The sequence below is a fragment of the Pezoporus occidentalis genome, unplaced genomic scaffold (assembly GCF_034315485.1).
Source record: "Pezoporus occidentalis ecotype Australia unplaced genomic scaffold, CSIRO_AGI_Poc_V1 ctg10, whole genome shotgun sequence".
Taxonomy (NCBI): Eukaryota; Metazoa; Chordata; class Aves; order Psittaciformes; family Psittacidae; genus Pezoporus; species Pezoporus occidentalis.
In genome coordinates, this window is record NW_026912779.1 from 7253708 (window position 1) to 7276012 (window position 22305).

The following is a 22305-nucleotide window of genomic DNA, read 5'->3' on the forward strand; positions in this document are numbered from 1 at the left end:
TTTAGAATAATGTGTGAACCTAATAATATAGTGATCTGTCCAAAAAGCATTATTCCGCCACTGGAAAATATAGACAACCTTTTTTAAGGTCTCAGCAAACATCAGTGGAAGCCCATCCAAGTTGCTTTGGAAAAACTCCTTTCTTTCTAGATTAAAGATCTGTTTTGTCAAAGTGCATCTTGTATGCCATTTCTAAGACATCATTTTAACTTCTTTTCAAATGAAACCTTGGAAATTTGTGCAAATACTGTTTGGAATTTGAGTATCACCTTTTGTCATCGCAATTTTGTAGGCCCTAAGTCTTAACCTATGTTGCGTTTAGAGAGCACTTCACGAGAAGAAGCTTCACACACTCATGCTTTCTCAGCCAACTGTGGGTCTCTCAGTATGTTAGTTCCATGATTAGAAAGTTCTTTCTAGTATTTCGTTAATCATACCTATAAGTTCCACATCACCAGCAGCTTTTAAAATCACATGTACAGTAATATATGTATGTGCCTTTGTTTTGGAGAAAATAGGATATGTACTGGGGTAGGATAACAGTCAAAAGTATAATCCAGCAGGACTGCCTTTGTAGGGTGCCAGTCAGTACAGCAGATTAATGGACACACATAACCAAAACTCCCAGCTTGTGTTGGGAGGGTTCTTTTCAGTTAGGCAGGTGCTTGTTTGTTTTGTTAGATCAGAGCTGTGTTGCTTTTGAACCCAGATTATTTTTCTTGCTAATGTGTGGATTTATAGCATGTATACAGGCATGCACATGCATGCCCAAATTGTCAGAGTATGTTAGTGTTGACATTGTCATGCTTACGAACAGGGGAATTAAGCCATTATCCATGTCGTACTGCTTGATGCAAAAGAAAGGTTCCTAATGCTGTGTTGGCCCTGCGGATGAATAGAAAACTTTGCACCTGGAGTTACCACTTGAAGAGCTTTAATAGGTATTAATTTCAGCATCAGGTAGCAATATCTTACTTTTTAATATCCTCCCCTGTATTCTAGTAAAACAAAGCAATATCCTCCACCTCTTCTTTCCAAGGAAGGGGGATTGATATTATGTCATTTCACATAAGGAAATCAATGACCTTTTAAAGGGCTTGGCCCTGGGCATAGACTGGAGGATGTTACTGTTGTCAAAGGCTTGGCTATGGCGCTTTGATGAGCAGCTGGAACAATTCTCCAACAAGGTGCAGAAACAAAGAATGAATCTGAGTCCTATCCCAAAGAGGATTAGGGCTTACTGTGCATTTCATTCTTACTTGCATGTACAGAGCCAAATTGTGTGCTGACATGCGTTGGCTCATCTCCTTTGGAGCTGTGCCAGGTTATACACACATACTGTTTGACTCAGTATTGCCCTACGCTAAAGAGAATAGAAGAGATGCTGGGTGGTACCACTACTAGTGCCTGAGACGCGTTTTCTGTGCAGCAGAATTGAAATAAATTCAAATCAGGCAGCAGATTTTGAAGTTATCTTTCAGCTTTTCAAGTTATCTTTCAGGTTTTTGTCTATGCTACTTGTTGCTTACATCAGGCTCTTTTGAAATGCTGTGTAATACCCCTGGTAAAACTGCTTAGAACATATTTACTTTGGCTGCAATTTCTTTGGTTGCACCATGTTAGAAGAGCTGCTGGGAGAAGGGTGAGGTGTGAATATTTAGAATAGAATCATAAAATCATAGAATAGTTAGGGTTGGAAAGGACCTTAAGATCATCCAGTTCCAACCTCCCTGCCATGCGCAGGGACACCTCACACTAAACCATCTCACCCAAGGCCTCATCCAACCTGGTCTTGAACACTGCCAGGGATGGAGCATTCACAACTTCCCTGGGCAACCCATTCCAGTGCCTCACCACCCTTACAGTAAAGAACTTCCCCTGATATCCAATCTAAACTTCCCCTGTTTAAGTTTTAACCCATCAGCCCTTGTCCTGTCACTACAGTCTCTAATGAATTGTCCCTCCCCAGCATCCCTATAGGCCCCCTTCAGATACTGGAAGGCTGCTATGAGGTCTCCACGCAGCCTTCTCTTCTCCACGCTGAACAGCCCCAACTTCCTCAGCCTGTCTTCATACAGGAGGTGCTCCAGTCCCCTGATCATCCTCGTGGCCTCCTCTGGACTTGTTCCAACAGTTCCATGTCCTTTTTATGTTGAGGACACCAGAACTGCACACAATACTCCAGGTGAGGTCTCACAAGAGCAGAGTAGAGGGGCAGGATCACCTCCTTCGACCTGCTGGTCACGCTCCTTTTGATGCAGCCCAGGATACGGTTGCTTTCTGGGCTGTAAGTGCACACTGAAGCCGGCTCATGTTCATTTTCTCATCAACCAACACCCCCGAGTCCTTCTCCGCAGGGCTGCTCTGAATCTCTTCTCTGCCCAGCCTGTAGCTGTGCAGTTATAAATGGTTATTTGTTATTTGCGGTTATTTGTTGCAGTTATAAATTGTTATCAAAATGAGGAGGATTAATGATATAACGATTTAGTGAAGCAATGATACATTGTTTGATTCAGCTACTTCCTGAATGTTATAGATAAGACATGCACACATGTGTGCTAGTAACCTCCCTTTCTAACAAATGTGGCATTGTAAGTCTCTCTCCCACCCCTTTTTTTCCTGTGTTATGGAAAAAATATTTTTAACAGAAAAATTACAGCAAACTTCATTCTATGATAAAAATATTTCATAGAAACGAGAGTAAACCCTCCTATTTCCAACTTGCTACTGAAGCACATCCATTTTTCAAGGGCTATGTTGCAAAGTCTTAGCTTGTTTTGTAAAACTGTCTTATCTCCAAGCATACAGTCTGTAATACTGGTTCTATTTGTCATTAGTCAGAAGTAAATAAGTATGCTTTTATTAATAATAAATACTTCATTAGTAAACCAAGAGGTAATCTCTACCTGTTACCTTAATTGGGTGTAATGTAATTCTTATTCTTACAAAAGTTAATGAAGTTCTATTTCAGTATGTTGGTAGCTGTCCTCGGCACTGCACTTTCCACAATATATCTGAATAGTTTTGCTAGAACAGACAGAATTGCTATATCTCCTGCTTCTCCCATGTAAAGTAAAAGGCATCTGGATGTTTCTTCTGTTCAACAAAAACATTGCCCAGGTGTATGGGAAGGTTATCAAGCCTTAATGTTAAGAATAGAACAAAAATGTATTGTGGACCTATAAATTCGTTTTTATTTGGTGGTAGGAATGTGCCCTGCATCTTGCCTGCCAGTGAACAATCCCTTACTTGTAAACAGACAGGAATTTACAGTCTTGGGCTGAGAGAAATGCACAGGCACACACCTATAGATGAGAGAAATTAAGAAGATGGAATTAGATGAAATTAGAGATGAAATTAGATGAAACTAGAGAAATTAGATGAGAGAAACCTACCTATGTGAGAGAAATTACGACTACTCCATTTCTGCCCTTCCTGTGTGCTTTCATTAGCACTGTTTCTAGTCTTCACCCTGCACTGGTCACACCAGTATGCCACAGGATATTTGGTCTTTAAGGGACTTTTTCTGTTTCAGGGACTTTTGTGGATGCTAGCAGCAAAGCTCTGATCCCTGGAGCCTCTGCTCTGAGGAATGGATGTAGAGCCGTCCAAAATTAAGTAGTAGTGGTTTTAGTGGGCTAAAATCATTCTGACATGCCCAAAAAGCATTTGCCTCTTGTCTCCCCTGCTGTGGTGTGGGCACCATTCAAGTTACCATTTCCCAAGCAGCGATTTGTTGGGGAAGCTAGAAAAGAGATGCATTTCAAGCGTAGAAATGCAGCCAGCAGCATGGTCCAAAAGCTACTATGCTGTGGGAGGAAGGTTGGAGGCTGCAACATCTCCCTGTCTTTGTGGCCTTGGTTAATTTTGTTCTTCAAGGTTTCTAATGTTATCCTTACCAGTTCTGGGCTCCCCATGTAACCAGTTTGGGGGTCCTTTGGCTATATGAGGGCTACACTTTTGGATGTTTTCATTTCCTGGCAAAGGAAGAGACTGACTTACCACTTTTTTTATTTCTAAGACAATCTTTTATTAATAGCCTATATTTTAAAGCACTTTTTTTCAGAACCTCTGGCCTTGATCTTGGTTAAATATTAGCCAAAATCCCTTGACCCTTCCAATAAAACTTGAAAAGCAAAGCTAAATAGCTAACCATTAATCAGCTTGTGATTTTATCAAGGCTTTTCTGACATAGCAGTTCTGGGTCTTATACTGGTATCAGAGGAAAGAGTGTCTTTGTTCATACAGTGGGAAGTTAAGTGTGTTACTAGCTACATCCAAGTGAATTCTATTCATTTAAGTCTATATGAGGAGGTGCTGTGTAAGACTTAGGATTTGTTTATTCTTTATAATTCTACTACATTTTCCCCGTATAGCATCAAGCAACTCAATGGCAGTCACATTTTCAGGTTTAGATTCGCAATTGCACAAGCAGAATGTGGGAATGTCATGACTACACACTGATATCACGACACGTGGAAAAAAATACCCAGTTCTCATCGTTGGAAAGACATTTTAACCTGCAATCAGAACAAGCGATCGTATGGGGAGGGTAGGCAATTGCAAGGCACAACCACGCACTTTGGGTAGATGAAAATCTGGCCTCTAGTCTGGTGCTTGAATCCACATCTGAAATGGGAATCACAGTAGCGCATTCCCAGCTCCTCCTTATGCACCTTTTCAGAGTGTTGTGAAAGTAGTAAGGGGGGGTTTGAGGTTCTCACAAATCTGATGGTTGATGACAGAAGTGCGTCACTCAGCTGTGAGCTGTTCAGGTTTCCATACAAAACATAGTTTCCTGCTCAGGCAAGAGTTGTGAATTTATGTTAATCCAAATCTGGCATTTCTCAGGCTATTCAGTCAAATTAATGCCTTGGAGCTCAGATGTGTGTGCCATGAGGACACCTTAAAGAGAAAACACAGCTACCTGGAGGAGTTGTAGTTAGAGCTGAAAGAGCTTTAGGGCAGAAGGTCCTCACCTTTCCATGCAAATATGTTCTCTAGCACAAAAAAAAAGAACTAATGAAGAGAAAAAAAAAGAAGTGGAAAGCTCTAAGTGCATGCTTTTAACAAGAAAGCAAATACAATAGGGAGGGAACAAAAGAGATAAAAGAACAGGTTAAACTCAGCAAAAAACCTCTTTGGTTACAGAAAACAGGGTTTGCAGGGGCTTAGTACAGATGATTCGTTAATTTTTTTACTTTTCCTTTTGAAAGATGTAAGTGCCCCTGGAATTTAAGAAGGGAGGGCAGCTTTATAGCTATTACAGAGCAGGATGAAAGGCACATTACCCACTAAGGTTTTGTCCTCCTTGAAGCCTCTGGCCACTATCAGAGACAAGATTATTGCACCAGATAGGTGGACCGCAGCCTAATCCAGTTTGGCGTGTATTTCCCTGTGACACATGCAGACGCTGCCACAGAGAGGAGACTGGTATATCCTGCTCTGAGCATGCTGTGTCTGCATTTGCCCTCTCTGATTTGAGAAAGCCATGTGTCTGACTTGCCAAGTGTGAACAGGAAGCTTTCTTGGGTGAGTGCCCTTTGTTTCTACAGAGATATGTATTTACTGAGGGGCAGGGAGGGGAGTCTCAGACTGTTAGTGTGGCTGCAGTAATCGCCACTCCCACCACCCCATTCCAAACAAACATATCCAAAGATGGGATTTCAGGGAAATGACTCTAAAGAAGATTTTGCTGCTCAGAGCTGTGCCAGCAGTCAGGGGCTTTTCAAAGACTAGTTTGCACTAGAATGAAAACCACCTTCCACGGTCCTACAGTTACTGATGCAGTTGCTTTAAGGATCTGCAAGGAGGGACAGCATTGGAGCTAGCCTTATGAGACATCATGGAAGGACAGTGACCAGGAAAGGTGCCAAAAGGGGGACAGGAAAAGAGGAGGAGGCGGCAGATGCTGTAGAAGATGCACTGCAGCAGGGAATAGGTGGTGGCAAGGGAGGCTGAGAAGGGACAGGGAGCCATAGAGTCTGCCTGAAAGTGCATGAAAGTGCAAAATGGGAGAAACTAAAGATGAGAGTGGCAAGCAGAAGGCGAAGGAAACAGGAATGTGATAAGGGCAGTAGTGGCCTGTTTAATTAAAAAGGATTCAGCTGACATCATGCAGGAGATTTCCATCCCACGCAGAGGAATGGTGATGACATCCCCAGCATTGCAATGTACGGATGAGGGGTGGAGACGCCGTGTCTCCCTGTCAGGAGGCACTGAGTGTGCCTGGGAGAGGGCAGGGGCCTCTCCAGGAGCCTGGAGTCCCACCTGCACTGGAGGCAGCATGACACACGGCTGCCTGCCCAGGTCCAGGCTCATTCTACCCACTGGCATTTTGAGTTGTTGGCATTTGTGTTGAAGTAACTCTGAAGGATCCCAACGAAGAATTATGCAAGTCTATTCAATTCTGGAAAACATGAGAGACCCACTGTCCCCACCCAGAGAGCTTTATCCTCCATGTCTATACAATATGCCGTAGGGAGAAGGCAGAAAGTAAGGCAAGGAGAGATTTGGTTGTGCTTTGACTAATTAATCAAGTGAAATTCTTAACACCACCTTCTGGACTGGTGAACGGTTATTAGCCAGTACCGCTGAAAAGCCTAGGCTCTGATGGTCAAACAAGGAAGGACAGTTATTATGCCCATAACTGGTTATGCAAGATGGACTTGTGCAATTCATCATCTCAATGTCCCAGTGTTTCACTATATTTCATGTGAAAATAATTTGATATCCGAAAGTCACCTGGGGTTGCACGGTTTTTCCTGGCATTCAGTATATCCTACTTTCTAGCAAGTCTAAGCACAAGCACATAGAGAGCACTGCACATTCACTTTGAATAACAGAAGCAGCCTTTTGGGGGAAAGATTAAAGGTAACAGATTTTTTCTTCATCCAGATTTCCCCTTTCCAAATGAGGGATTACAAACACAAAGGTCAGTAAAATTCGTTTGCACCGAAACAAGTTATGTGTTGACTGTTACAGGCTGAGAAAGGGTCACACATACATGCTCTTCAGATAAGACATCAAAATCAAAGTGGGACAGCCCTGTTCCTGCAAACAGACATGTCCTTAGCCTGTACTCCAGCAGCATTATGTCATGTATAAGGTCAGGCAAGCACATTCCTTGGGGAGGTTCTTCCCTATCAGCGATCTCACGTTCCACGCTAGTTTGTACAGAGGAGCTATTCACATCCATGCATTTTTTAAACAGCTTTATTAAACAGTTTGTATGCATTTCACTTCTGCCTACCCTCTTCTCTTTCCTCCTGTTTTTTGCATGTGGACACCCATGCAATCTTGAAGCCCTGCTTTTAGCTGAAGTCTAGAACCAGTCTGGACTGACATGTAGGCAGAATACTGAATCTAAAGACCCTGAGTGATTCAGAGGAGGGTTCCAAAGGTTCCAAAACAATTTGGGTGGCAATGATTTCGGTAGAGAAACAATTCAGTGGAGAAAAAGGGTGCCCAATGAGTTACTGAGTGAGCTGTCTGTCATCCTGAGGAATCCTTTAATGCTTAAAGCTCAGAAGGATTTATGAGTATTATCTACTCAAAACAAAAGAGAAGGTGAGCAGCTCTCCTCCATGAAACATGCACATGCTGCAAATGCTCAGCTGGCTTATAAATGCCTCTTTTAAAGTACCAAGGAACTTTTATTTCCTTGGTTGCCATCTAGTGGAAACTCTGCTGTCTGCATTGCATTACACATAATAATAGCATTTCCATCTCGGAGCCCATTGAGCTGTGTAGATGGTGGCACCATTGAAAAGAGGGTCAACTTACCACGCATGTTTTGTGCTTTCTAAATTAAAGCAAGGTCTTGCTAGGTCAAGAGATTACACAGTAAACAGCAGAACAGGACACCTATTTCTCTTCACTGACCACTGTATGGTACTAGCAAGAGGTGAGGTATCAGGATAGAAGGGCTCAGGTCATAGATTATTCATGATGGGCAGTTACTGTGCAAATGGCCTGTGCCAGCTAGGTGGAAACCACATTATAGGTCAATACTAATATATCTCAGGTGTATTTTCTTCACTTGGGACAACTGTATTTAACAGTTCAATGTTGTACTGTTTGAGATTATAATAACTGTGTTGTGTTGCTGAAACAATGGGGTTATATGTGGAAAAAAAATGCTATTGATTTTCTCAACCCACAACTTGAGTTACCTGTGCCATTGCTGGCGGTATCATAAGTCTCTGTAAGATGTTCTTTGAAAACATGGTGAAATGACAATTCCAATTCCTGAAAAGTACCAGACTAATTCATTTTGGAGAGTGTTCATTCATGTGGAGACACCAGGGAGCTGGCTAGATTCCTGTGATGTTTTTTCTTGCATCTTCCATGTCTTTCCTTCATTTGCTTTCCTTGAGGAATTTTATTAGATTACACGCACACAGTCCTTGAGAAAGCAGCTAAGTTTCCAGCATTGCTACATGCTTCCTTATATTGAAGTCCTGCCAGAGCCAAGCATTTTGGCACCAAATTAGCGTACCCACACCATGTGCTTTTATCTACTTGTCTCTCCCTTTCTCATCAGCAATAATTCACTCAATTTCCTTCCTGAGAAGGACAAGATTTCTCTTGCTGCCATCTTGATGTGCTTCACGTAGCGTGATTCAAACCTTGCTGAAGCAATGCATGTTATTCAGGGGAGCCGGTGGTGATGTTGGAAAGCAGACAAAAACCCACTATTCGGAAGCCTTGAGACATGAGCATCAGCAGCCCATACAGTCAACTGCTGGCAATTAGCCTCAGTACTGAAGAAAAATGGTTCCCTTTTGCCTTTAAGTAAAAATGTATGCCAAGAATTTCTAGAAGTTTCCCAGATAAGCTGCATAACTGAAAGCTTTTTGTAACTGTCCTTGTCACTAAATTGCTGTCAGGGAAATCACATCAATTGTTAGATCTTGCCTATTAATAAAGGAAGCTTATCTTTGGGACACGTTTTTTTAATGTCATCTTTTTCTGCATAGGAAAACAATCGTGCTGAGGAGAAAAGCAAAAGTTGTGTCAAAAAAGCTTTGTTAATGTTTTTCCTTCCTCCTTTTTCTTCTTATGAAATAAAGATATGCAGAGCCTTGAGAAGCTGCTGAGGGATGCAATAATATATGGGCAGCCTCGAAGCCACCGAGCATGGAGAAAAATTATCATCCTCGTGGAAGGCATTTACAGGTATGTTTGTGCTTTAGAAACGTGAGTACTTGTTATCATTTCTGATGACAGAATGATGTATTGAGTGAAGTGGGTACTGACTGAGAGAAATCTTAATGACAGTGGACGTTAAAACAACATTCTGTGATCTTATAAATATGTTGATTTCCATTACATCAGTCTGAGCCCTGGATCCTGCAGCTCCAGATAGATCCTGTGTATCGTTCTGAATGATGATTTAGCAAATCACCATGGAGCGGGAGATGTGCTGTGAGAGCAATACAGACCATCAGCTGGTGTATGTTGTCACAGCTGTGATAAAATCCATGGAGCTGCAGTAGGTGAGGAGTTTTGTTGAGTAAGCTGGGTTTTCTAGAGTTGATTGTTGTGCACAGGCAGATCAAAAGACAGCTACTCTGAATTAATTAAATTCTGCATGCCCAGTTCTTACCCAGCTTTTGGAATCTAAAAACTCAAGCTGAACATAGGCCAAGTGATATCAGCACCTTTCTAGTAATTAGTGTCGGCTCTAATGGACTTGCTGTCTAACAGGAAAAACAATTAAAAGATTGGCTTTCAAGGAATTATCTAGCCCCAGTCCCTGGAGGAATTTGAATGAGAGAAGTGCCTTTGATAACCCATCAGATAATATCATCATCAATAATACCATGTAATTATAGAGCATCCCAAGTCAGATAGCTCCGGTTAACTAGTGTGGTGCATCTTACACCCAATCAGAATGACAAACCATCACTAGAGTTGGGCAGCAAAGCAGAGGCACCAGCCAGTCTCACCATCCTGGGATTCAACCTGGCAGTCACTCAAGGCAGGCTGCTGGAGAGGCAGCCATGGGGCTGATGGATGGCACAGAGCAGGAACCTCTGGTGGACAAGGAGCTGGAATGGGAAGAGATAGAGATCATGAAGAGGAGGGAAGGGCTGAAGAAGCAGGGATCTGGACAGTGAGAGCGTTTGCAGAGATCTAGGCAAGGATACTGTGGCAATGGCAAGAGGTGGGGAGTAGGAGAAGGATGGTTTGGGGAGTAATGACATCTGCACCACAGAAAAGGGAACCAGAACGATTCATTCACAGGATGTGACATGGTTATGAAAGCAGTATTAAACTTTATATGTAGGGATCATGTCAAGTGTTGCTGATACACAGCTGGTCTCGGATGGGCAGTGGTTTATGTCATTTTATTGAGACATTCTGGCACAGTTGAGCTGATTAGCTTTTTTCATAAGGAATCCTACTACAATCTCTTGTCATCACAACTTCATAGATCTCAGTGCTTTCTTTTCACTTTAACATTTTCCATCTGTAAAGAGAGCAAATCAGTCCTTATCTAAACACCTGTCACTCAGATCTGAAACAGGTCAGCAGCACATCAGCTGATCCAAAGCAGGCTGAACGTCTCCTTTCAACCAGAATAAACAGAGCAAAACTGCAAATAAACATAGCTTGGCACTACTAAAGGAAACCCCAGATTTAAGGACTTTGATCATGCAGAAATTAAGTGGACCACCAACATTTTACTGACAAATGTTCCCATCAGTCACACGGCCTGCAGAAAATGCTCCAGCTGCTGAGCTTCACTCACTTATAAATCCTTTACCCTGGGTATTGACCACTAGGGAGCAAGAACATAGGCTGTTGACACAGAAGCACAGATTGGTCCGAGCACTGGGAGATACCCACTGTCAGATATTTGCAACTATAATAACTATAACTGTATTTCAAGGCCAGGTAGGACAGAGTCTTTGGTGACAAGGTCTAGTGTGTGGTGTCCCTGCCCATGGCAGGGGGGTTGGAACTAGGTGATCTTAAGGTCCTTTCCAACCCTAACTATTCTACAATTCTATGATTTCCAGATGTATATTTGATATGTATTTCCCTCTCTAGTTTTGCATTTCATTTTCAAAGATTTCATTCTTAAAAGTTCAAAGATGGAACACAAAATAAAAACATGTTAATTCCCTGAGAACCTCACTAAAACTGAACCATGAAGCTCCTTCAGCCCCATAAGGGCTAAATAACGTTAAGACCCTGAGTGTCTATGCTTGTGAAAGTCACGAACTAAAAGAAAAAACAAAGTCAGGTCTCCAATAGTCTCCCATTGGAAACTGGCCCTAGCAGTAGCTAGGTTGGCTAGTTGGTTGGTTGGTTGTTTTCATAGTCTAAGCAGATCACAAGCTGAAGATTGTGGCTTGGTTGCAAAGCAAGTCTGCTCTGACTGGAGGGAGAATACCACCACACCCCACCGTGCTGTGTCCTGGCATCACTGCCAACCCGAGATGCACGCAGCTGATCTTTCCTTATAGCATTACTGGCAAAAGGCTTAGGCCATGCAGTCTAATTCAGCAAGTAGCTAATAACATTTCATATGCGAAATGAAAATATTAGAAATGCTCTCTCTTTTTTTTTTAATGTGTGCATGTTCTTTCTTTTCTTGGCCCATGAGTTTTGAAAAAGACTAAAATTTTCCAGCCCCACACTGGCTAACGCTAGTTTCCTTCAAGGTTTGCCAGATGCCGAATTAACATCCATCCAGAGGGTTTAAGAGGAGGCAGAGTGTTGTTAATATATGCTTCTTACAATAGTTAATCTTGCTTTCTTTTTTTTTCCTTAAAGGGCTTAAGTTATGCTTCAGGGACAACTAATACAGAATTGAAATAAGTTGGTCAGAACTATTCTCCAAGTTAAAATACCTTGGACTTGCAAGCATGGCTTGGCAAATTTTGTCAGAAATGCTTTTTCCAGAGATGCAGAGAAAACATTAGACTTTATTATTTTCCTTCTTTAAAAAAAATATTACTATATGGGACACCATGGTCTTAGTGTGATGAAGTTGATGGTATGGAAAAAGAAGTTGCCTTCTGTTTCCATTAGGAGTATGTGAAAGTGTTTGCATTGTGCATAAGCCTGGGCTTACCAGCTGGCAGAATTTGAAAAGGGTCGTTGTTAGCCAACATGAGCATTTTTGGAAATCAGGTTTGTGTTTGAAACCAAAAGCCGCAGATTTTGCTTGGTTACAACTGAAGGCAGAATTGGCCCCTTCACTTGGGAAGCACTCAAGCTACATATCAAATAAATAGTAATATGTCTCTTTGCTTTTTAATGTTTCTATTATCTTAAAAAGAAAAAAGTCATCAGGAGTAATTGTAACTACTAGTGAAAGCTGGTTCTTAACTTGGACTACCCTAGGAGCAAATATGTTCCATTTGCATTCCAAGCTGAGAGAGATCATCTAGCTATCAATCTTCAGCATAAAAAGCATGAACAAGTTTTGGCAGTGTCCAGGGCACAAGTTAAAATGACTTTCAAAACCATATTTCTATTATTTAAAATTCCAGTTAACGTTTTCCTTGGCTTCTACCATTTCCAGTTCAGGATTAATCAGTTACTGTGTTCTGATACGGTTTGTCGTAGGCTTCTGCTCTTTTGCACACATATTTAACTAGGAGTCAGATAGGCCAAGGCCCAGGGCAGGAGTTCTGGGGCACCAGAAATTGATCAAAACCAATTTTTTTTCACTTTGTTTTTTCCCTGCTTTTAATTTAATTTGGGTATTTTCCCTTCCAGCTAAGAAAATAGCTCTCTGATAAGTTAGATATTGTCCAGTGCCTGTTCACATGCATTAGAAGTTCCTTGGGATTCAATACCATAGGAAATTTATCAGGGTTATTTTTTATTTCCTGAGATTAAGTGACTGGACTTCCAGAAAAGAATGGGGTAACATGTAATGTCTTTGGCCAGGAAACAGCATTAAAGGTTAACATTTCTATCGTTTCAGCGTGGGGGCTTATATTTGAGAGCAGGATTGGAAGGTTTCCTTACAACTATTGCCCTGAACTACAAAACAGAGATTGCTCTATGAATGTGCAAGGTTTATGTAAGAAAACAAAACCTAAAGTAAACATTAACATGGAATGCATACATCTTGGGAGTAACAAGTCAGGAAAAGAAGGATTTTCTCAATTAGAAACTAGCCTGAAAGGGGAACAGATATTTTTAAATGTTGAAAGGATAGCGGTGCTATAGGACATGTTTAGAGGCATTGAGTGATGCAAATAGGAAGAAAATAATGGGTTGAATACCAGTAAATTATTCTCCTGACAGACAAAAAATGAATCTGTGGTGCCACAGTAGGATGTAGAAAACTCTTTTTCCCAGGAAGTTTCAAAAGGAACTGGGCAAAACCCATCAACATCCTGTCAGGAGCAAGCCTGTGTTCCAAGCAAAGAGACCAGCACGAGTGCACGCTTCCTGTCTCTCACAGCACCTGGCTCCACAATTCATCAGGAAGAATCTCAGTGGTTTGGTAGGGATTGAATCAAGCTTCAAAACTCAGTGATGCCAAAATCTTGGATTACCTCCTCACATCCAGAAGTAGATTCAAACTAAGTGTGTATTGAAGCAAGCTCTTGTGCCTGCCCACCAAACAAGGGAGTTGAGGGTCAGCTACAATTTAGTTTTACATCCCTGCCACCAAGCTACAAAGACAGGACAGAATAACACATAATGAAAACATCTGGCCTGGGCAGAGCCATCTTATGTTCATCTACATCCACCTTTTTTGATGTGCCCCGTGTGCTTTAGCAGATCTGGAAACAGATCAATAGCTTTGTAAAAGTGACACAACCAGACTGAGACAGAACAATTACAGTTCACTGCTGGTTGTCTGGTTTAAACTCAGTCGACATCAATATTTACTGAAGGATCCAGTAAACTTTCCATTTGGGCTACCCAAGGGGTTATGTGAAGGGAACTTTATCTTGGAGCAATTCTAAACAGAGCAGCATCCATATCACAAAGCATCTACCAGGGTCAAAAGAGAGACCAAGAACAGAGCAGGCAGCAGAATTGCTCTCGTCTCTGCCATCAGGAGGGCTGAGGCCTGTTTGAATGGCAGCACAGAAAACGTACACAAAATCAACAGTGCTTTATCTACTCTATGGACACTTCAAGGCCATGTTAGGACCTCTGTCAACTATTGTAACATTTATGTCAGCTAGCATCTTTCAAGAGCAGTAAATCAACACTGAAACAGAATGCAAGTGCTTTCTTTTGCTAAATAGTTTAGAGTTCAAAGAGAATTCTCCTACTCACATGAGAAAGAAACATTTCTCTGAATTCTCTTAATGGTTAAGTCTTGCACTAGCCATGTACCAGCTCTATGTATTCTGGGATTCAGCAACAACACAAATATGCAGCAAATCAAGCTCTGTGGTTTTAATTTACTATTTTCACTCTTTTTTAAGATAAATACTCTTTCCCATCTGAATCTCCATGAGCCAGTAAGCTTAATGACATCCATGTAAATGGAGAAAAAACTGCTGTTGTCCTTTGCCTAGCTGATCTGTCCAAGTACTGCTGGAAGGTAAAGGGTGGGATACCTATTCACTTCCCTCTGTAGGGATGCTCCACGGCACCACTGTCACTCTGACCATATAGCCAACCTATAGGCTGACCAGACACAGCTGAAAGCTGCCATCTTCAGCACACACGATGCTGCCTAAGCACACCACTGGCTCAGGATCATTTTTAGCTGACTAAGCTTTGACCCTGGGCTATGTGAGGACTGTGGGCTCTGCCTTTGTATTCATGAGGAAAATAGCTGTAGTGGTTCATGCTGCTTCTCACCCAGCTGCCAAGTGCCACCTGGGAAAAGTGAGAAAGACCAGTCTTTGGAAGCTTGCAGCACAAGCCCACCCTCCTTTACTGCAAGAGACCATGGTGCCAATGTACAGCCCCAGAGCTGCCTCTTTGTATGGATGGGCAAGACAAAAGGGCAAGACTTACCGACAGTCACTGGACAGTCAAAAACATGCCTCCAGGCCCATGCAGTAGGCTCTCTGAACCTCCCAGTATGAACAGCACAGGCAACCCTTGTCCATGGCTGCTCCCCTGTGCTGTTCTGTCAGACAAATGGAGACTCGCCTACAGGCAGGTCTCCTTCAAAACTGGAGACCAAGATGAAGACCAAAGGATGAAGAATGACTGTAATTGGCAAAGGTTCCCTAAGTGCTAAAAGGACATCCTGCTCCTTTTGTGGTACCAAGCTTCCAGCTGCATGGTGTAGCTTAGAGTGGCAATAAAACAATCTGTGAAAACCATTGGCCTGCCATCTAAAAGTTGCCAAAAAGTTTTGTTGGTTGCACTGCTCTTTTGTACAATTTGGGAACAAACTCGATGTTTCTGCTTTCTCTTGTAGCTTTTGCAATTGGATAGACCTTTAGCCTCAGGCCTTAGCCATGGAGCATTGGTTTTCCTGGCATACAGTGCACTCATTTTCTGTTTGATAGGAAGTATTTAGCATTTAAAGACCTGCTCACTGGAGCTAGTGGAAGAGAACATGTTTAACTCATTATGAAATGAATACTGAGTGCATCAGAGCATATCCAAGCATAGCTGTAGTCATCTCACAAAGGCTTTCAAGACATAACAGTCTTCACAGCGACACTATTGATACTTCATTTTATGGGATTACAGTGTATTTCTCATTTATCTCCCTGGGTTTCATTTTGCTGTACACCTCTTCTGTGCTTTCTAACTTACTGATGTGATTGCCAGCAATACAAAAGATTTATCACTTTTTCTTATTTCTACAAATCTCAATACACCATTAGTGCAGCTTCAGAATATTTCCTATTCTTGCACAGCTGTAAAGAAAAGTAAAAGGAAAAAGAAAGAAAACCTTTTTCTTTTTGAATATTAGGTAGTAGGCTACATCTCCTAAAAAGCACGTATTAGGAGGAACAATTGGCAAGAGAAGATTTGAGCTCCCTTTTCTAATCCTTGATTCTGTCCACTCTGAAGACTGCTTACAGTTCTAGCATATTCCCTGGGTTTCATATGGCCCATCTCTTCCATATGTTAGACCCAATTCCTCTGCACCAGAGTAATTTGCTCTAGAGCTGTTACCCCCAAATATTACCACAGTAGCTGACGATGAAGTAAGCAAGGACCAGACCAAATTACAGGGGTTCCACATAGCTCATTACAATATTTGTTTGGTAACGAATTGCAGTGCTTCTTTGGGTGAGTATCTCCCCCTTGTTTTATACCTTTCCTTCTTTTTTGTGGGATGCTGAAAATTTGCAGATGTTCAACATCTTTTGGACTGATGTTGATTGTTTGAATTCTAAAACTCACCTGCAGATAGGAAAGCATTGCACCTTTTCTTTGAACTGCAACTACAAACTGAGGTTCCAGAACATCTTTTTTTTGGACTACGGCAATTAATGACTATATTTTCTGGCGGTATCTTAAAGTACAGGATTTGGAACTAGATGATCTTAAGGTCCTTTCCAACCCTAACGATTCTATGATTCTATGATTTGTTGTTCATCCATAATTCTCTCCATCCACAGCATGGAAGGGTCCATTGTGCGCCTGCCAGAGATAGTCTCCTTAAAGAAGAAATACAAAGCCTACCTCTACTTGGACGAAGCTCACAGCATCGGTGCAGTGGGAGCAACGGGCCGAGGAGTTGTGGAGTACTTCGGTATGAACCCTGATGATGTTGATGTATTAATGGGAACGTTCACAAAGAGCTTTGGCGCAGCTGGAGGATACATAGCTGGCAAAAAGGTAAAAGGAAAATGCATTTTATCATCAGGGAGGGAAAGGGGGAAGCATCTTCTTATATTTACGATGTATTTTGTTTCATCTTCTTATTATGTATCATATATTTCATTATCTTTTTGCACAGGCTGCTTTACAGGAGCACTGTTCTCATGTTAGTGCCATTTTTGTCTGGATCCCAAATGCGCATCTGTTAGACTTTCTTATTTTTGTCTCCTATTCATATTATGTAATTTGCTTGGGTCGGGTATTTCTGTGCCATCCTGATGATTGTTGTTTGTCTTGGAAATGTTTAGACACGTTGTGGTTGGCTAAATATACTTCACTACATTAATTTGCATGCAGATTGCTCATTACTTTGTTTCACATTTGCAAACAGCGTGGAGCAACACGGAGATTAAAGCCACAGCTTCATCCACTGATAATAAAATTCCTAAACAGTTGTGGATTGTCATAGTTGCATTTTTTAGGAGGATGGAGAAAGAGGGTTACTGAGGGCCTTTTGCTATACTAAAATCCATGTCCTCAGTTGCTCTGCATACATTAGCAAAATAACCTCTTGCCAACAACAGATGTCAACAAAAAGTAGAGCATTGGGGGTGTACAAGAAGAGAAAGCGTAATCAGCACCATTGTGAAATGTCATCAGCTTTGTTGCTTGACAGAGATATCAAGTGGTTGCTGATTATTTACCCTTTTCATACCCTGCTGAATGTATTTCTTAAGTAGTTTGCTGAATGAGTAGGAAGCCTGTTTAGACAGCCCATATGGTTGTTGTCAGGATGACATTAGTAAGCGTAGCACTCGAGTAGAATAAAAGAGCTGTAAGAAAGTATAAAGTGTATGTTTCTTACTGTCTTTTTTGGTTTTGCCCCTGGAAAACTTAAAACAGGCTATCATGATACATCAAGAATCAATTTTCTTTGTTTCCTTTGCTTCTTGAATCTGTATCTGAGGGTTTTACTCTCACCAAAGACTACGTGACTAATGTAGCTGGAGATTACAGAAAGCACACACCAGTGACAAGCAGCCTAAAGTAATTAATCATCTAATCCTTGGCAGTTTTCTTAAATGAAAGTGGGTCACTCTTTTCACGCCTGTGTGTGTCACTAAGTTTTGCCTCATGTTTGCAGGCCTTAGTGGCAGCTGCTCACCCGACACGCTTAGCACTCCTACACTCATTTCTGCAGCCAAAAACTCACTGTGGCAGTGCTTATTCTGCAACAGCTAGAGCAAGGAAGCCTTGTCAGCAGTTTGATCAGACCCTTAGGATTACAATTGCACTATAGCAATGCACAACCTGTATAACATTAGGTAAATCTTTATCCTTAGCATGGGAGTTACTGCATAGACTCATGCAGCTTATTTTTGGCAATAATTTATGTTAGGCTTTAGGTTTTTTTTCTGGTGATATTTTTTAACAAAGCCAGTTTTCAGTCAAGCCTCCTCCTTTCTCACTAACTTATATTCAGCTTATAGTGTGGTAACTGTTACTCTGGTATTTTGTATTAGGAGGTATAAGCTGTCATAATAATGATGGTCTTAACCAAGGGCTCAATTCCTACAGTGTCCCTTGATTCAGGACAGTGCTGTAGATGTGCCTAGAGTACATCAATGCTTTTTCTAGGAGCACAGATTGTGCTTAGTTATACAAGGAAATGTTAAAGCAATTATACCAACCCTAAGATGACTGCCCCTGCCACACTGATGGAAAGTTTCAGTTGAAAGAAATTTACATGCTAATAGCCAAAGATAGATCCCAGTAAGGTTGCTTTTCCTGTCTTGTGGCAGAGGAACTATACTGATGTCATGTCATGCAGGCTTTTCTTCATTCACAGAAAGAAACCAAGCAGTATTTTAAGTGCAGCTGTTCATTGGCCTTTAAATGATTTTGGCTCCTTTATAATAAGTCTTAGCACAGAAGTAAACATTATTCTGCTCCAGACTTTTATTTCAGCTGCAATTGCCCCTCTTACATGGTAAAGTATTTGCACCTGCCTGATGTTTCTTCAGGCCATGTAGTAACAGTAGCAGCCAAGAAAGCAAACCAATAACTGGTGAAACATCCTCTTCCTTTCACACGTTCTCACTCAGGCAGTAGTTAAGAGGGAGATCTGCTCTTTGACCAGCTCACAGCTCATTCATGCTTTGTTTTGCTTGTGTAAGGACCTTGTGGACTTTTTACGAACTCATTCTCACAGTGCTGTGTACGCCACATCTATGTGTCCACCCGTAGCAGAGCAAATCATCAGGGCAATGAAATGTCTCATGGGACAAGATGGAACAACACAAGGTAAGCCACCTTCTTTAACTTCATTGACTGCTGCTGTGTAGAGCATCTGCTGTGTAGAGGCACACACAAAAGGTCATCCAGCTGCATAGTATGGTAATACAATGCAAAGGCAGTAATTCTTACTGGAAGATTAATATCCAAATGATCATATTTCTAAGCACTATCAGCTCTCTTTTTCCATGCTCACCCACATACAGCAGGAACTGAAATATTCTGGAATTCTGGCTCCATAGTTGCCAGCCCCATCTGCACCAACAAATAGAAGTACACAAATTGCCCTTGGAGTAGATTGTCTGCCTTTGTAGGAGCGGTTCATAAGAGCGTGCCTTCATTTATGGGTTAGATGCTGCCAGCTTAGCTTCTTTGTAAGTGTGAACCTTCAAAATGGCAAGCAACTCAAGCATGGGACAGAATTTCAAAGCAGGTATTGTATGTTAATATTATAGTGTGAGAAGATGATTGCAATAATTCCTACCTCACTCAGGCATTAATTACAGTATCCTGAAGCTAGTGTTGAAGTACATTTTGTCCCAGAAGAATTGACTGCTTGGTGTATTAGGTTTATCTGTGTTGCCTTCCTGAAGCTGCAGATGCAGCTACCATCCAGTCCTCTGTGTAACATGCTTTCTACACAGCAAACAACAAAACAACTATGTGACAGGTCTATCTGCTGCTGTTTCAGAGTGATACTGCTGTGTGCTCAGTGTTCTAGGACTTAAATCCCAACTCAGAGAAAAGCTGGTGTTTTGTGTAGTTTTTGTTAGGAAAGCCTAAGAATTGTGTGATTGCGTAACATGCAGTGGGAGATACGGATTCTGAATTGCAGTCTCATTTTTACTGGTCCAGCAGCACTGTGCTCTGCTGTTCCATCTTACTTCCTATAGGAGTAGCAGAGGAATTCTGTATTAGTCCTCCATGTTTGATGTGGCTAGGGTAAGGCTGGGGATGGAAAGGCAAAAAGGTTATGTGAGAGCAGGTAAGATGCCGACCTGCACTATTCTGTTGCAGTGCCCTAGAGGGCAGCTTCAAACCGTGGCAGACACGAGGCTATAAAGACGTTTATCACAGCCCTTCAGCGGGGCCAGTGTACAAAAGGAGGGATAGAGAATCCAGCCCCGGTGCCAAATTCTGCCGAGTGCAATAACAAAGTGCAGCAGAACTCCAGTGCAATGTGTAAACAACGAGATCACGATCATACAAAAAACGATGCTTTTGTCATTTTGGCAGAGAAGTCAGTGTTACAGCTGTTTCCAGCTCGGAATTTGAAAGGCCAGGGTTGAGTGTGCTGATGTCTACATCCTGTTCAATCTAAGAGAGCAGCTGTGACATGTTTCTTCTACCTTGGGGACTAAGCCTGCAGCCTGTCCTGCTGCGCTGCTCCCTGCGCCAGCTATAGGAGATGCTTGCCGTCAGAGGGCGGTCTCGGTCTTAACACTGAGCCTGCCCGGCAGTTAGATACTTCAGGCTCTGAGAGATGCCGCACGCAAAGCATTAAACACGCAGAGCATTCCCAAACTTTCAAAGCCTCTTAAAAATTATCTTCATCTAGCGTGATTCTGCATGCAGTTCAGTGCAGGCTAATAGGAGAACTTGGTTCAAGACGGAGCCTTTTAAGATGTGCGTGTCTGACTGTCTTAGGGCTAAGAGTTTGCAGCATTTTCTCTTCCAGAAGCATTGTTTAATGACACAATGTTTGTATTTCTGCACAAAATAAGTGCCTATTAAGTCTTCCGCAAATCCTTTATGAAATAAATTAGTGTGCTGTTATTTTTTAAGGATTTGCCTTGTAATACAAAATGCAAATGAACAGAAAAACAAACGAATAAATCATATATCACAACTTAGAGCATTGCACAAAGGCTAGGAAACTGGCTATGATGTGTAAAAATGTCTCTTGTCCTTCCGAGCCAGACTCATTATTTTAGTCTATTGGGTTTTCTTTCATGTGGGCCTCCCTTCATTAGGCTGTCTTGTGGACTACAAAAAAACCCCACAACCCAAAACACAGGAAAAAATGTTGTGCTGGACCACACTACAGTGCTGCTTTGGCATCAGAGAGAGGAAGGTGGTGGCTTAGAAAGGAGGGGGAACAGAAGGGAGAGAGCACTGTCTCTTCTTAGATATTTTTGTTTCCAAGGACAACAGCAGCTTTGGCTGAGTCGTTTTGGTCCACTCTCATAGGAAATGGTGAATCCTGCACGTGAGCCATCATGCTATACAACAAGAGCTGTATAGCAGAGACACCTGGCAGAGGAGTGGCAAGTGAACCAGAATTGCCCCAGGGTGGTATTGCACCCTTTGTCCTCTGGAAGCTTGTTCAGTTGACAAAAGGAGTTTATTTTGCCATTTATTTCAAATGGCATCCTTTTCCTTATGGATGATGTGAAGAATCCTTTATAAGGAGATGTCCACTGACAGCTTGTCCTCTGGAGGGCATTTCCAAAGGACAAAAAAGATATTAGGAATCTTTTGGAAAAGAATGAAATTAGAGTTTGCTAAAAAGTTCCATGTTAACTGGAGGGTGCTTCTTGAAAAGAATGTGAAATAATGGGATGACAAATCTGTTAACCCAGTGTGTTCTTACAGCTGAAATTCATGACTGAGTCCTTCATAAGTCAACAGAAAACTAAGACAAGGAAGACTGATTTGGTCATTTAAACTGCTGCTCTGAAAACTCTTTATTTTTTTAGCACTTCACACAGCCTTCTCTTCTATTTTACCAGATATCATGCTTTTACATTCCCTTCAGTTTCTTACCAGTTATTCTCCACTAACCTGTTAAGCAGCTGATCTAGAAAAGAATAGCATAGGTGGAATTATAGAGTAGGTAACGCCAGAGGCCAGAAATGCAGTGATAGTGCTTGTGTTTATCCTGCTGTGTGTCTAATTGATTGATCTCCCATACTTGCTTCCTTTATTTTCAATTAGTAAGAATACGGCTGTTTGGAAAAGGAATCAGGGTGTGCATTTCCAGGACAGGATCAGTATTCTGGAGGCATGACTGCGATATGAATAGATGTTTATGAACACAGGGGGTACAGCTTCATTACAAGGAATAGGTTAGCACTTTAAATATAATTCTATAAAACCTAAACTGTTTAGGTGGAAATTATCCAGAGCAGGTGTCTGTTTCAGACTACAATTTTCTCATATAACAGAAAAATTTCAGCTCTTGCATAGAAGAAGGCTGGATATGCACACAGGGCTTTGATAATCTAGGGAGAGAAAAAAGGAGGGGAGGAAAAAACAATTCCTAACAAAATCCTT

General features: G+C 41.7%; 1 protein-coding gene across 2 annotated transcripts in view; it reads left to right on the forward strand.

Moving 5' to 3' along the window:
- SPTLC3 (serine palmitoyltransferase long chain base subunit 3) overlaps window positions 1-22305 on the forward strand; it is a 95582-nt gene that overhangs the window by 58842 nt on the left and 14435 nt on the right. For both annotated transcript variants that reach the window (XM_062610649.1, XM_062610640.1), the window contains 3 exons: window positions 9075-9180; window positions 16533-16752; window positions 18912-19038. In XM_062610649.1, the coding sequence (XP_062466633.1) occupies window positions 9075-9180; window positions 16533-16752; window positions 18912-19038 (453 nt within the window). The remainder of the gene's footprint in view (window positions 1-9074; window positions 9181-16532; window positions 16753-18911; window positions 19039-22305) is intronic.